The sequence below is a fragment of the Homalodisca vitripennis genome, chromosome 1 (genome assembly GCF_021130785.1).
Source record: "Homalodisca vitripennis isolate AUS2020 chromosome 1, UT_GWSS_2.1, whole genome shotgun sequence".
NCBI lineage: Eukaryota > Metazoa > Arthropoda > Insecta > Hemiptera > Cicadellidae > Homalodisca > Homalodisca vitripennis.
The window spans coordinates 7,961,723-7,978,797 of NC_060207.1; the positions used below are offsets into that span (position 1 = coordinate 7,961,723).

General features: G+C 31.1%; 1 protein-coding gene across 6 annotated transcripts; it reads right to left on the minus strand.

The window, feature by feature from the left end:
• Nucleotides 1-276: 276 nt before the first annotated feature.
• On the minus strand, nucleotides 277-16,566 carry LOC124356917 (ribosome-recycling factor, mitochondrial-like). Of its 6 annotated transcripts, none has more exons than XM_046808245.1 (6): nucleotides 16,412-16,566; nucleotides 10,893-11,198; nucleotides 7,311-7,451; nucleotides 6,285-6,495; nucleotides 4,148-4,310; nucleotides 277-429 (listed from the first exon to the last, which is right to left on the minus strand). In XM_046808245.1, the coding sequence occupies exons 2-6, from the start codon at nucleotides 11,143-11,145 to the stop codon at nucleotides 346-348; spliced, it is 852 nt and encodes a 283-aa protein (XP_046664201.1). In that variant the 5' UTR covers nucleotides 11,146-11,198; nucleotides 16,412-16,566; the 3' UTR covers nucleotides 277-345. The 6 variants fall into 6 exon arrangements, with proteins under 6 accessions (XP_046664201.1, XP_046664193.1, XP_046664176.1 ...); XM_046808237.1 differs by having other exon boundaries at nucleotides 16,376-16,553; XM_046808220.1 differs by lacking the exon at nucleotides 16,412-16,566 and adding an exon at nucleotides 16,157-16,369.
• Between the last annotated feature and the right edge of the window lie 509 nt (nucleotides 16,567-17,075).

The following is a 17,075-nucleotide window of genomic DNA, read 5'->3' on the forward strand; positions in this document are numbered from 1 at the left end:
AACAACATTGGCAAGTTTTTGTAGGAAATACAAATGGCATGTAAGCTCTAACTATGTGACTTAACAGGAGTTGAAGCTTAGACATAAAGGTATTTAGGGCCTTTGATTTTTCAATTGTGAGTGTGTTGGTCAGTTGGCACATTCATGATTGTAGGCGGGTAAATAGGAGCCTCAATTTAAACTTAAAGTTGTACACTTCAATAATGTAGTGTAAGAGAAACAGTACCGAGTAGGATATGTTACCTTTACATGAAAAGTAATAGGGATAAACATAACTCAATTATAAATAAAGTTTATTGACATGTACACCTAAAGTTTCTTGATGACAACAGTCTTTTGTTAAGGCTATGCCTCATTTAACAACTCTTGTTGCTTTGCTTCTAACATTTTCTCTGCTGTGGAGATATGGTCTGTCGCCACTTGTGTAATCTGAAAAAAATAACAAAATCATACATTTTTTCATTGATTGTAACATACACAAATGAATTATTGTTATCAAAAACTAATACCAGTATGAATAACAATTACTGCAATCAGTAATATTAGAATTATATTACGAGTTCATTAAGATCCTGGTTCATTCCAAAATATGTATACTATTCACACTGCTGTGAGTACTTATGCACTACATTTAACAGGTAAAATATTCTAAAACATTCACATTAAGCACAGCAAAGATGCCATACACAATGAAAAGCAACACAGTTGCAAATCGTTGAAACTACATTAGATCAAACACAATACCTTTAAATTCTAAAAATGCAATATAATTATTTAACAATTCATCAATAAAAAATAAAAAAATACCATTATAATTACATAATATTTTGTAAGTTACAGTTACTTATCTATTATGAATTGAATAGAACTCAAAGTAAGAATAAAAAAGTAAGTCTGCTAGACCAGCGGTTCCCAAAATTCTAACGAGTTGAGGACCCCCTGAAAATAACTCAAACCATTGGGGACCCCTAAAAATAATTTTGAATGTATGGTAAGTGGGTATTTATTAATAACTTAAACAAACGGATATATATGTATATATATATATATATATATATATATATATATATATATATATATATAAATATATAATCATAATGTACTTGTAATATATTTATATTATTTATACTTACTGGATATATACCAACGATGGATACAGCATAAACTGAAAAGTAATTATTGCACTCTTGTGTTTACATTATTTTCCAATATTTTTTTTAAAGTATTAAAACAAATGCCAAAAACGTTCGTTTGCCTAGCTAGGAAACAAATAAGTGGGCACACATTAAATTTAAAAAAGATGAAATTTTATTTTACATTACATAATTTTATTTTACATAATTTAAATTGTTATCAATTTAATTTTATAATATTATGAATTGTTTAAAAGATTTTTTTCACTTTTTTATATGATTTTGATTAGTCCTAGTGTGAAAGATGAAATCTATCTTTTTTGTCCAGAATTTCTTTCATATCAGGTCGCAAGTTTGAGACCTTTAAACGAAAATCGTCATGCACATTGAGACGATTCCGATATTTGTTTTTCATATAGCATAATGTGGAGAACGCCTGTTCACATTTGTATGTTGTGCAAAATTGTATATAATGTTTTAAGGCTTTAAAAGCTAACTCCTTGTGGTCTCGCTGCACTATCAACCAAAACTCCATGAGTGTTTCGTCCTTGTAGGTACTTTTAAGGGTGCCATTGCTTGATAAATCAATGAGTTGGTCTTGTTCTTTTTCAATTAAATTTAGTTCTTCAATGTCCATAGTAGTAAAGGGATCTCTTATCCAACTGTTCTTAGAATCTGGTTCTGGAAAATACTCTTTCAATGATGTTGCTAAAGTCTTAAGGTGGGCCGATATTTCTTCTCTGACATTTTCTGATAACTGCTCCTGGTTAGATTCTAAAAACATTTGTAGTAATCGGAAGTTTGTAAATGATTTTTTTTCAACTCTTCTGGACCAAAGTTCAAATTTTTGTTTCATTGCTGCAATCTTGTCCTCCACTCTGAATATATCCACATAAAATCCTTGCAAACTTAAATTTAATTCATTTAAGTGTCCAAAAATATCTGATAGGTAAGCAACCTTACATAGCCAATTAAAATCGTTCAGTTGATAAGAAAATTGTGTTTCCAGGAGAAAAACACAAACCTCATCTCTGAGTTCAAAAAACCGCTCAAGTACCTTTCCCCGAGAGAGCCACCTAATCTCGGTGTGTAACAAGAGCTGAATATGCTCACTCTGCATGTCTCTGCATAACGCTTCAAACAGCCTGGATTGTAGGGGGCGTGATTTAATGAAATTAATTATCTTAACAACTTCATCACAGGTAGTCTTAAGTGTTACTGGCATATTTTTCGCTGCCAGTGCTTCCCTGTGGATGCAACAATGAGTCCATTGGACATGTGGTGCGACTTTTTGTAATATGCCCAATAATCCTGTTTTGTAGCCAGACATAGCTCCAGCACCATCACTTGTAATAGAAACACATTTATCCCACTTAATATTGTGTTGGGAAAAAAACTTATCAATAGCATTAAAAATATCTTCACCTTTTGTATGCATAAGTTCACAAGAGAACAAAAAATCTTCATAACATTGATGTTCGAAAATAAATCTGACAAAAACTAGCATAGTAGCTTTCTTGGATATATCCGTGCTTTCATCTATTTGCAAGGCAAAAATGTCGCTATTAGATATTTTCATAAATAAATTGTATTGGATATTTTCAGACATATCTGTTATTCGCCTTTGAACTGTATTGTTCGATAATGGAATTGAGCTGATCATTTTAGCTGCTTGATCTCCAAGCACAATTCTGCACATTTTTACAGCAGCAGGGATAATAAGTTCTTCTGCTATTGTGTGTGCCTTGCCAGAAGTTGCAATAAGCTCAGCAACCTGGTAAGAAGCTAATGTTGCATTTTCATTGACATTTAGACCTACAATACCTTTTTTAATTATATTTTTAGATTTTTTTAACTCGTTTAGCTTTAGGTTGAAAAACTCTACTGACTTAGTTTTAGATTCAGGATGTTTTGTTTCAAGGTGACGTCGCAATTTAGTAGGTTTCATGCCTTCATTTGACAAAACTTCTAAACAAATAACGCACTGTGGCTTTGGATTATCTTCAGTACCAATATATGTAAAACCTAATTCCAAATATTCATTATTGTATTTTCTTATTTTTTTACTGGTACCTAATTTTTTACTCACGCTTCTTAAGCTAGTACAGGGCTGTTCACAGCTGGGCACTTCATCGACCATAGCAGTACTACATGAAGGATGCTCTTCCTTTTCCACGTCAGATATTGGCCTTTTTAACTTGGCACTAATTAACCAACGATCCATTGTTACTTTTGGCTACTAAACACTAAACTAAACCGACCAACTATTATTAAATAAACTGTTGTTACATAAATGCAATTATCAACAGACAACAACACTGATTACCACTGAACGTACAACACAGTACAACTGAATCTATTCTGAGAGATCACGTGAGCGACTGCGAGTGTCGGCGACGGCGCGTAGTGGGGAGCAGGGTCAATGCCATGGCTGACAAACCGGTGGGGAAATGTATATCAGCGTCATTCGCCGCTCACTCTCGTACTATCGCTCCGTCACTCGCCCAGTAATGATGTCTCTATAAGCTTGTCACAGTTCACATTATGGACTTACAAACTACGCTGATCGTATTTACTCGCATACCTAAAATATCTGTTTAGTGTTATATTTAACACTTTAAAAAAATCAAAATTATAGAATAACTTTTAATAGAAAGTTTTTTTTTATTTTATACCACCTCGCTGCGGACCCCCTTAACGAGCTTTACGGACCCCTAGGGGTCCGCGGACCACCTTTTGGGAACCGCTGTGCTAGACAATGCATTAGTTTAGTTTTAAAGAACTTGTTTTCAAATTACTTACGGGAATGTACAAGAATATTATTCTTGATTCTCTTATTATATTTGTGGTTATAATGCAGACAACAAGCTATTTGCTTTAATTCACATAAATACAGTGAAAAAATTTGAGAAATGCAACTATGATTGTTCCCAAAATTTAAGATTAAAAATTGCATAACACAATATTTTTTTGCTTAAATAATTTAGTTTGGTTAGATATTGTTACCAACTTACGTAATTCGTGATCTCATTCGCTGTATCCTGGGAAAGACCATCTTTCTCTTTGATTTTTACAGCTTTTATGAATTTGTTCTGTGAATCTTTTATACCATCCCGGCATTTTATGAATAATGCTTTGGCATTTTTGGATAAAGATTCTCTGTGTTCTTTGGTAACTCTAAATAAACAACATAGCACATTTAAAAAATACATAGTCTACAATCAAATCAAAACAAATACCTAAGCTTTTATTAACACATTTAACAGAACAGTTATGGTATAAGAAATAAAGCAGTTCTAGAGATCAAACTCAGCTAGATGTTAAGTATAGAGTTTTCATAAAAGAATAGTGTTGGGTTTTGAATATGATTTAAATGAACAGAATTACTTATAGTGAATGTTGTTTATTCATAAAATAGAGATAAGCTACGACAATTAGGATTGTGAAATAAAGATATTCTCTCTCTCTCTCTCTCAATTCTATTAATTGTATTTTCTGCAAAGAAGAAACAACCTAATCATGATTATTTATAAGACAACATTAAATAATCACTTTAACTGAGTCATTTGGTCTTTCAAAGATTTCATGTAGATTTTGAGTACCCTATATGTGTGAATTGTGTTTGTTAACACACCCATTATTAATATGAAATGTAGATTCATCTGTAAAAATTATATCATTTAAAAAAAATTAGTTTTCATCACTTAAACAACAAAATTGACACGTTTTACACAATCATCAGGTTTAAATACCTGTAATAGCTTGATTCTATATGTGTGCAAGTTTAGTCTTTAACATAACACTTTGTGAATTGTTATTTTTGGAATGCCAAACTGTAAGCTTTGTCTAATTAGTTGAAACCGATTCATCTGATATTCTTGGTCTACCAGTTGATCTCTGCTTTACAAGTGATCCAGTTTTTTGAATTGTGTGAATCAACGTCGTATTGAAGTTGAACTGAAGTTACGAACTTCAATTCAACCAGCAACAACACACACTTTGCTTTTCCTTTCTTAGAAAACATAATACGCATTAAACACACTCCAACAACAATGAAACAAATATTGTAGTTACAACAGTTGCCAAACAAAATGTTGGGTTGGATGCAAACAGGAATACACACAACAATACAACATCTCGAAATTTCCTTATTATTTTTATATGAACTATTTAAACCCCACCATTCTGTGTTAGAGATAAACTGCCCTGGTACTAATTTTGTGCCTACAAATAACAACTTTTATCTGATAATGATAAGGTTCTGTACTATTAGTGAAACAGATTGTTAATCATTATAAGAATAAATACACAATGAAAATAGTGTAACACCAGGATCAGGATTAACAAATGCACTTAAGTACCAGTGTTCTGGTGAAAATAGTGTAACACCAGGATCAGGATCAACAAATACACTTAAGTACCAGTGTTCTGGTGAAAATAGTGTAACACTAGGATCAGGATCAACAGAGTGAACGTCTTCGTGTGCAGACTGAAGAGTAGCTTGAGTATTTGGGGACAAACTCAAACTAGATGTTATCTTCTCAAAGATAATTATCGCTATTGCTATACATACATCAATTTCACTCTACAATAATAGTCTCTCAAGTTCTGATTTATAATTGAAACACACAAAAAATCACCATTTAAAAACAAAAGATAGATAACAGACCAAATATACACACCTTAGCTCAATCCACTCGATGTTATTTGAATTACTATGAAAACGACAAAATACCAAACCTATCTGAGAGCATTCAAATGCAATAGAGATGACAAAAATACAACATAACAGAACTAAGGACATACTCTAAGCGCGATTTTAAGCCTCTGGTTCACTGACAGAGCACATGCTGCGCCTTTCAATGGGTTAATATTTTTATGAACAAAACCCAAAAATCCAAGATATATATATATATATTATGCTTTTTATTAATAAGATCATTTTAAAACATTGACTAAAATTGATACATTGTCTAGCCGTTGTACTTCTTAAAATTCATAACCCAAATCCAAAAGACTATGGTGACCTAATTGGTTGGATGTGAACAAAAATTAGAAGCAGAACATATTCTCCATGCACTACTATGTGGAAATGTATACATACATTGTTAGTGAAAACATTCTTAATTTTAAAACTAAAACCAATCTTACTTTGGAATTGGAATAAAAAGTGAAGTACCATCTTGTTGTGGGTTTAAATTCATCCCGGACTTGCTGATGGCCTGAACCACAGTGGGGATGGCTTGGGGAAAAGCGGCCATGTTGATAACCACAGTTTTTGGGTTCTTGCGCACAACTTGGGCGAGATCCTGCAGAATATATTCTTTGCCCTCAAACGTTATTGGAAGTGTTTCAATAGAACCTAATAACGGGCATCAAATATCATAACCAATCAAAATTAATAAAGCATGATTTATAAAAGGTCTAATAATAATCTAAGCTTATCTAACTGTATCAGCTCAAACCTGAAAACACCACATAATTGAGAATAAGGAAGAGTTTGGAGATGAAGGAAGGTAAAGAGTTAATCTTCTTCGTAATATCTCCTTACAAATAGGTTGAATAAGGTTTGGATGTAAATAACTGAAGTATAACAAATAGAATGGTTCAGTAATTATTTAAAATTTAAAGTCATAAAAATAAAATTTCAATGATGAACCCAGTACAAAAAACAACTGTGATATACAGAATAATCAAGTCTGAGAAGAGTGTTAAAAAAAGGAATGGATCACTGCAGATTCTAGAAATGTTACAAGAAACTTCGGGAAGTTTAAACCTCTAATGTCAACTAGTCTTGGTAAGATTTCCTTCATTTCTGCTGTCATAATTAATGACGGCCTTCTGTCTAACAGTGTTTTAACGGACTTCACTTCTGTATCAATCTTTTGATGAGTTGTTGATTGATGATTAGTTATATTTTGAAAATATGTACAAAGTTTAATTACAGTATATGCAACTTTTAGTTGGTCAGCAAAAATATATTGTAATAAGTAATAAAATGTTGTACGTCGGTATACAATTGTAATCTATTATACTCTTTATATTTTTATTGTTTTAAATGATTTTCACACAGGCCAGTAGCTCATGAAGCGGACAGATTAACTTAGAGTCTCTCCTGTACAAGGTAAAAAGAAAAGAGATTTCTTAAGTATCTTTATGATATAGGAGAAACCTTACCTGATGTTGACCGCAATGACAAGTTTTTGACAAAATCATTTTTTAGCTTCTCAATTGCACCTAGCATTTGTTCTTGCATGGCCGAAACATTGATTACCTCGGCAAGTAATTCTTCATTAATTTGAACTTTCTTCTTGTGACCTATAAAACAACAGCAATTTAATAAATTATTCTCATTTTGGTTACACAATACAATTATTTACGTGCTTTGAAACTGCCAAAATCTTAAGATGCTGTATTTGTATATTTACAAAAGTTCGGTAAATATTTAATATAACATTTTAGCTTACATTAACTATGTAATAGTTGTAATGATGTAATCCAACAGCTCAAAAGTCAAGTACTGTGGACATTCGATAGATTATGTTTGATAAGTACTTTATTTTTACACATTAATCTTGTAAACATGTGACAAGACGCGCAGAGAGATCTGTGTAACATCAAAGATCTGTGAACATTTGCACAAACAGACCAAGGATTACCTAACATTTATCAGCTAATATTTAAATTTTAATTATTTAACTATTATAATTTAACTCATTATAAAGATATTGATCAAACAATAAATTAATAAAAAAAATTCACCAGAGTGAGCATGACAAATTTATAACCATAATAAATTACAATTAATGGTCAAAATTATTTTAAATTATTTATATTTGAAAGTGCTTCATAAAATGAAAAACAAAATCGCAATGCAAATGTAAATCAAACAATTAAGGGCTGAACACAGTAGAAATATGTTTTACTTTTGTTAATTCATTGTTTCAGAAGTGGTATTTCATATTATAATATAGTTTGTTTTATGCTTCAATTTTATTATGATTTAACTTTATTTAGTCTTATCCATTACATTTTTGCTATGTTCACACTTTACTTGTATAGTCTCTCTAAAAAGTAAATAGATTTGAAAGTTTTAAAATTCTTTAAGGGGATTCTGGACACACATTTGGCCAAAAATGTCAAATTATTACATTTTTTTATTATTATTTATTTTTGCTCCCTGGACATTTCTCTACAAGAAAAAATTAGGTTTTAGTGTTTTTGGACCTTATTTCCTAAAGAAAAATTAAATTTTCATTAGGTACTACACGGGCGTCAGCGGCAACAAAGTTAGCTATTTCTTGCCCACTGAAAAATCCTCTAATATTATTATCTATGCACATATTATAGTATGGCTACTAATATACATTGTTTATTTTACATGCCTTTGAAGTTTGTATTTATTCTCTGTCAGCTGTCATAGATCAGAAAGAAAAAAAAACTGTGTACTATAATGTTATTGTTTTGACAGTTGTTCCTAGTTACACTCAAGATTATTATTGCAGTATATTCTTCTTTATTTTTATTTGGAAGAAGAGGAGGGGATTAAAGAAAAAGAAGGACAGATGTATGGAGCTGGAGAGTTTTGAGGCATATAATCTATGTGTTTGTTTATCTTGTTCTAAAATAATGTTACTTTCCACTCTAAGCAAATAAACATGGTTTCTTATGTAGAATCTTGGAGCATTGGAAAAACTAGTTATTGTAGTATCACTAGATAAAGAAATACGACGTTTTCCAATATATAATTTTTTATTTCGTGCAAGGCCTTTCTGAATCAAAGATTCCATCATCTGAAGTGCCTGATGATGGAATCTTTGATTCAGAAAGGCCTTGCACGAAATAAAAAATTATATATTGGAAAACGTCGTATTTCTTTATCTAGTGATACTACAAATGGTTTCTTATGTAAATGAAAAATTATTTTCAGTATACAGTAGGCCTATGGTAAGAAAGTATTGTTGTTAGTGATAATGGTAGAAAATTATTGTTTATTGAATTAAATTTATATAGGTTAGTTTATGTTTATTTTCTTCAGTTTGTTTCTTTAAAAAAACTAACAAAACCTTAAATGTCATTTTCCGAAAATCACATTTTACAGCGTTTTGTGAAGAATAGATTTGAATAACTCAGGTAATAAACAAGATATCAAGCTGAAATTTTTAATTCATGTTCTTGATTATATAAAGCAACTTTTTGGGTATAATTAAGTGTCTAGCATTAGTAGATTTTAAAATAAAAATTGGTTTATAATGTGTGCTAATAAAAAATTTTTTAAAACTATTTTCAACCTGGTTAAAAAATAATATATGCATGGTATGGTCAAACAAATACCCAAAAATTTAGATAGTATCCATGGTTACAAAATGACACAAATTTGAAGGTGTTAGGTGAAATATTAGTCGAGTTATATCAATATTAAAAAAGTGTTACATTTTGCTGAATAAAAAATTATAAAATGGTACGTATGGTATTTATACGTCCTTCCACCACTTAATGTGGGGTTTCTGAACCCAATCAATGTTTAAAAAATACTAAAAGTCTTCTTTCATCAAAAACTAAAAAAAAGATATGTCTGAGTCCAGAATCCCCTTAAGAACTACATTATTGACTTTGCTGTAATTTACGTTCCAGGTTTTTTTTATGATCATCAAAACGTGACGTTAATTTTGTTAACAAAACATTAAATTGCACTGTACACGAAATAAAGAAATGCATATGTTTACATTTAATGTTAGAACTAGAGTAATTATTTGCGTATGCACACTAATAGTTATGTAAATAAAAATAATTCCTCAGATAATTCACACTGCTCTAAACAATATTCATCATTATTTCTACCAGTTCCTGTCATATCAGTCGAAACGCGAAACAAAACCCAACCAAACACCAACATACGAATTTACAAAACTCTAATAGAATAATATTCAGCTTTGATTGGATAAAATGAATACAAACACATGTGTCAGTAACAATTTCACAGTTAAATCAATAGTGCAGTACACAATGAAACAATGTTACTGTCAAATTATTTTAGTTCAAGCAAACACTGCTAGGGTCTCCAGTGTTTTATCAGTTTACAAATGAGGCACCGAGTGATCAAGCAACTACTGGAAAATATAAACACGGACTTGGTAGTTATATGCAAAGCGGATTTGACCATCTTAGTACAGGCATACAGAAATCATAGGGTTAATTGTGTAGACAAACGAGTGTCTCCCTTCAGCTTTACCACAAACTAAAAACCCTCATAAAGTAGCTGTGGTGGGAAGTGTTGATCCACTGTGAATGTTGAGTGTAGCTCCAGTTCACCTTCCTCTTAGTGCACCGTCTGGAATCTTACGCTGTCACAGACTTGACTCCTGGAATAGTCATCTTCGACTTAAGAGACCCAAAAAAGGTTGTTGGCAAAGAAGCTGAAAATGGACTTTACATTGTTTCAACATTGGAGACACAGACTACAAAATATAGTGTAATCTAGATGAAGAGGTATATTCTTATTGTACGAGAGATGCACAATTGAGTGTAATTTTTTGAATCTCTTTAGACGAAAATAACTCCAAATCCCAGGAGTCTTCTGTGATAGCATCAGATTCCAGACTAAACTAAGAGGAAGGTGAACTGGAGCTACCTCAACATTCAAATTGAATATCCATATATTAATATAACACAAGTCTTATCGTTGTCCTCCAAAGTAGCACAGCAAAACTACCAATATTGGGCATGGAAATTTTAGGACCTAACATAAAATATACTGACCTTTATCACTTTTTTTCTTGTCCCTTGATTTGGCATAGTGACGGACAGATTGGTTGCCAGTCAAAGTGTTGGAATTTACGAGTTTGTAACTTCCATCCCAGTAATGTTGAAAGGTAGAATAACTCATCCACACATCTGACTGATACAATGAGGTGTTGCATTTAACCAAACTTCTCATGTGTAGAAAAGGCTGGTACATTCTTTTCGAGGTAAAACTCTGAAGTCTATTACTTAAAATTAACCTCAATGCCATAGCTCTTTTTCCTCAGGGTTTACATAAGTCAATTGCAGTTCATTAAGTAACAGCTAAAAATAAATGTGCACACAATATATATTTTTGTTGGCAAAATAAAAATATAACAATACAGAAAAATTTTCATTACCTACAATATGATGTTTAATTAACATAAATCAAACCAAACCAATATTAATTTATTGAAACAAAATCCAGTACACACTGGGATAATCACCTCTGTAATAGAATACAGTATTTTATTCTTTAATGGTTGTGAGTAAAAAAGTATTTAATCTATAGTTCCTGACTCAAAATTACAAATTATTATACACAGTCTCTCAAAAATATATAAATCATTGAGTATGAAAGCACATCAAAACGAATCATATTTAGCATTTAAATCTTCAGTACAACTGTTTGGTTTAAAATCAGTAAAAAAACTCGTAATATGGTTCAAGTTCTGATGAGTTTAATTCATGACATCATTTAATCCAGATGAAAAATGTTGAGCCTATGTACAGTATTTGAATATAGCATAAACACTAACAGATTTAAAAGAGCCAGCAACCCCTTACAACTATATTCATCTACTAAATCTGATTATATAGGATTTTCTTTGTATTCTAGTCCATTTGTATTAAGACTTAAAATAAATCTGATTTGCCTTGATATGATACTGATATTTCAGAATTGGATTTGAATCAATATATACGAGGGGTATCCAGAAATTAGATTACGTTTTTATATAAATAAAAACAAAGCAAAAGAAAAAATTTTATTATAAAAATTTGAAAGTGGCACTAAATACTATTTTTTAAACATAGTCACCACCATACAAATTTAGGCACTTATAATATCGGTGAACTAGTTATAAAATTCTATCGCCTGACACTTCAACCAGGTAGTCACACCGTCCCGCAGTCCCATGTCATCGTCATAGCGCTGCTGTGGAAGCCATTTGTTCGCAATTTACATGTTTTACCTAAGTCTCGTCTCCTGTAATGATTCGATCATGCAGCGAGTCACCATCTTTTTCCAAAAATGTCAATGAAAACAGCCATACACTGATTTTATGGGTTTCTGTTAAGACTTACGTGTAACAAACTCCTTGAAATTTGAGGAAAACTAAGTGAGAGTTCCGTTATTGTGAATCGGCAGTCTTCTTTAATCTTCTCATCGACTTTAGAGATAATTTCACTGGTTACAATGCTTGACCATCCACTTTTTGTTGGTCATCATGCACATTACCTCGGCCATTTTAAAACCTAATGCACCACTGACGCACTCCACCTTCAGTAATCACAATGTTCTAATAAACTTCACAGAGTTGGCAATAAATCTCAATTGGTTAATTGTGCTTAGCCAACAAAACCGTATTACCGACCGCACTTCACAACTCGTGGTATTCTCAATTGCATCACGCATTTTAAACTGCTATTGTCAAAAAACAGGAAGCGACATTAACCTCTCACTAGCACGGCTGGATAGCCACTGACCGGAGAAATGCCCAGGCATCAAAATAATTCAATACAGAGTGAAATGTAATCTTCTTTCTGGATACCCCTCTTAATTTAATTTTCCTCTATAAATAAAAAACATGATTATTTAAGTGAAACAAATAAATTTCATAGCACTATATTATTGTAGTTAGACCAACAACACACATTCAGGACAGCACTGATATATTGAGGTTTTCAAACCAGAATAGTTTGTATTAAAATTTTAATATTAGAATCCTGAAATATCAGTGATTCTTTAACATAGAAAAATAAGAAGTTATAAACATAGTTTTCTTTTTTAGTAAAACAATTAACAAACTGTCAAAACCTGTCAACTGAAAATTGCTTGTTAATATATTTGTCATTTGTAGTACGGTACCTTGTTTACAATTTTAAGAATATCAGTTTCTTAGATTAAAGAAGAGCCCTAGAACATGGCTGAAACCTAATTGGAGGTGCTCAACATACTCAAACTCCATTTCACAGTAGGACTGCTACTTGTTAAACTGGAACTTTGCTACTTGTGTTTCTGATATAGGCTACTAATAAACAGTTACAACAAAATATAAATTAACAGAACTTTAAATATTTGTCATTAATATATTATCAGCTCTTATTTGCTTATATCAACAAATAACGCATCAAGCAAATTATCGATTGAAAACAATTTCATCGTAAGGTAATAGTCAGATATGCATAAATCACCCGCCAAACTATAAATGTAACAAATTTTTATATGTACAGCCTGTTAAGCCAGGACTCTTCTTTGCTCCCATAGTCAGTAATTAAATAATCTATGGAAATTTTTCCTGAAAACCTATGTAACTTTATACCTGAATTGACTGTATATATCACAACAGCTAGTAGGTGATAATGAAAATGCCTAACAATCTTTTCTATATCCTCTGAGCCTCTCCTCCAGTCGCCGTATTAGATGGACACTATCAAGTAAATGATCAAACTCAAGAATATTAATCAGAATGAGACGTCTAGTTAGTTTTAAATTAATCTCAGAACAGATTTTATGTATCTATTCAATTCATTACATACAAAGAATTAATTTTTCAAACTGCATGCCCCTACTGTCAGTCAGTTGAGTATAACATTAAAAAAAATAATTCTATGATTATTGCATAACTAAAAGACTGTAAGTATCCTGCTAACTCAGCATCACACCACTCCGTTCATGTACACTTGTTTCTTTAGTTTATCACCTCCATACAGATACCAATATGGCTGATCAGTTTTGTGTTTTGTGCCCACTACGCACGTTTTCAAACAATGTAATCCTGCATATTGCAATATTTTATTAAATGCCAGTCTGTTATTTTGATTCAAATGCAAGAATGTCTAAGGAGCTGAAATTCTTCTGGGGACATTTAAATCTTATAAGACTAGCAGCAGTGTTTTATCACTAGCACTGGTATAAATTGCTCCTGATACTGCTGCTGATCTCCAGATTAATGAATCACTAAAATTGATAGAGACCACCCTGAAGTAGCAGTTACAGTTTATGATTTTAATACTTTTCATATAAATGTAGGCCTACCAGATTCAAAATAAAATTGTATATTTCTCTTGCTATGTTCCATTTGTATATATAAAATTGGTTACAGTTCTAATATCTAATTTATAAACAATTAGATATTACAACTGTAACCTACAGAGCGTGTGGGGGAGATCTGATTCCCTTCGTTGGAAGTTCCAGAATGATGTTCCACCTAAAATCAAGCCCTGTATATACAATTTATTAAATTTATATTTTAATGATCATCAATTGAAAATTGGATGAAAAGTTTACTTAAATTAACCATACAAAACTGTTTCAAATTAGAACCTGGCATCCAATAGATGATTTTTCAATGTCTTATGAATGCGTCAAAACATTTTCACACAAGTTGGTATTGTTTTGCCATTTGGTTTCATATCGGAAAGTAAGCTACAAGATTTGTTCATAAGCCAACATTTAGAACTACTGACCTTACTGATGAATTTATATGACACCTAATGAACTTACTAAGTTAATGATAATCTCATTACAAATTCTAGCTCTGTTTTGTTGAAGTACCTAGTGGTAATAATGTATAGATCTATTCTGCATTTAAGAGATTGGCGTGACTTTATTCGACCCAGTTGTCTGTTAAGAGTCAAATACGCGCTCAGCTGTGGCCGTCATGATGGTGTCCACACTCGTCAACAGGTTGAAATACCCAAGTTGATCAATTAAAATTAAAGATAAAAAATTAAAACGTTTTACCTGAAAAGTGTAACATTAAATTATAAAATCATATACAAAGAATTCCTTACCAAAGGATATGTGATAAATTTATAAAAATCATAAATTTATAAAATCAGAAAAACAGAAAAAATTACCTAAAGTCAGCAATAACTGTTACGACTTCTTTTAATCAGAGTGAAGAAAACGTCTACAAGCAAAAGAGGCAGAATTATCCATACAGGAGCCATTACATAGAACATTGATATATTCATGGTTGCATTTTCCAACTTCAAACAACAAGTCATTTGAGAAGCCATTTTAAGAACTATAACAGTTAAACATAGGATTTTTCTTTGAACAAGATTTGAGAATCTATCAATGCCATTTTTACAATGTGACATGAGATTAAAGAAAACACATATTAACAGGATACATTCATAAAACCAAAGGGGGATAAACACAATAAACCAGTTCCATTGTATTCTATTATCAAGTCGAAGTACTAAGAGAATGAGAAAAACCAATAATAAGAACCATGTGAATAAAGCTCGATGAAGAAATGCCATTATTGATAATAGATGGAAAATGTTCAAAATCCCCAACTTAAAATGTGTTAGTTACGAAATATTCGTCTATAGTTAACTAACTTAAGCTTGTTACATTTAAATTAAAACTAGTTTCCTAATATAATAAAGTAAGCATGTACTGTTTATTTTTTAACGATATAGCCTATCAATTAGATTTTTGAAAAGAGTGAAAATTATGTTAGCCTATGTAAGTTAGTACCTAAATTATATTGAAAAGAAATAAATAACAACTGTGGTTCATTTACATGAGAGTAATCCCTATAGGCTACAGTTTAGACTTAGTAACAATATAAATCTCGCTTTTAAACTGAAGGCTAGATTAGAAGTAATTTTTAACTCAATATATTGGCATATAAAATTTCATTAAGTTTCAAACCGTTTCAGATCCTTGATATTTTATACCACTGTTGCCAACTTTCAGCTTAGAATCAATCTTGTTTATAATAAAATAATTTGGTTTCTTTCAATACACTAATAGGCTATCACAATCTATTGTATGGCATTGTTCAAACTTAGCTAATCAACACAAAATGTTCATTTCCATTCACTTTAATATAACCACACTGTTAATGCACATGTATATCATACAAATCTTAATGTTAAAAACATCCAAAAGGATGATTACTTTTAGGTTAACTTATATTATGGTTTTAATAATTTTTCCTAAAGGAACTAGAATATACTTGTTCTTGTTATTTAATATTTACTTGATATATATTTATAACCTTGTTTTGCAGTCGACAATTTTATTTATCATTGACTAGTGCTCTAAAGCAATAAAAAGATCAATCAAGAGTTTGTTTACTTATCACCAACTTATTAAAAAACAGTAAACTATACTGCGACTATAAGGCCGGCGCAGTCACAATAGCAATAATTATTACTATCTTGATTTATTTCCAGTAAACTTTTTGTTATAACAATAACAAACAAATATTTACAACCATGGATTTAGAATTTACTCATAAAGCGCAGGCCACCTTTCAGAATGCAATAACTGTCTGTTGCCTTCTGCTGAGTGAGTATTTTGTCTTCTATGTGATCTTCCAACAATAACTGGAAAAACCCCCATCTAAATACAGTAAAAGAATTCGTCATAAAATCTTTCTATTAGAAGCATTGAAGTCATAAACATTCAATTGTGTTTTCCTTATAATGTATCTGTCCAGTGTCCAGTAGTTCTGAAGGGTGAAGATGAACATAAAACTCATTGGATATAGTATCATATGTTAATTCAAAATTCGAGGAATCTCTTATCGAGAGATTAGGGCATGAGAATCATGGAGTAAAAAACGTGTGAATCAAGAGCAAAAATATAAGTAGTAAGAATACGTTTTCGTTTATAGTCTAAGATGAGAACTGCAATTTTTCAAAGCAAAACATTGAAAAGGCATTCTCCTTAAAATGTTAAATTTTGCTCATATTTAGACAATGAAATACAGCAAAACACACATTAAGTCAAAATTAATGAAAAAAGTGTATTCTAATATTAGTCATAAGATCCATAAATGAATATCAAAGAAATTCTTTTGAAATAGGATTGGCTGTCTTAAATAATTGTATTAATGTAATTTACCTATGTTAAATTTACTTCGTTTCTATCGTTTAAATTAAAATTATTATTTATTTTACCGATTTTAAGAT

What these genes read in the sequence shown, in the direction of transcription:
- LOC124356917 (XM_046808245.1), bottom strand. Translation starts at nt 11,145, where the DNA reads ATGGCATTGAGGTTAATTTTAAGTAATAGACTTCAGAGTTTTACCTCG. An exon ending in CAAGAAAAAAAGTGATAAAG is followed by an intron (nt 7,452 to 10,892) that starts GTCAGTATATTT and finishes GTTGTTTTATAG; the next exon opens with GTCACAAGAAGAAAGTTCAA. An exon ending in GTCATTGCGGTCAACATCAG is followed by an intron (nt 6,496 to 7,310) that starts GTAAGGTTTCTC and finishes GCCCGTTATTAG; the next exon opens with GTTCTATTGAAACACTTCCA.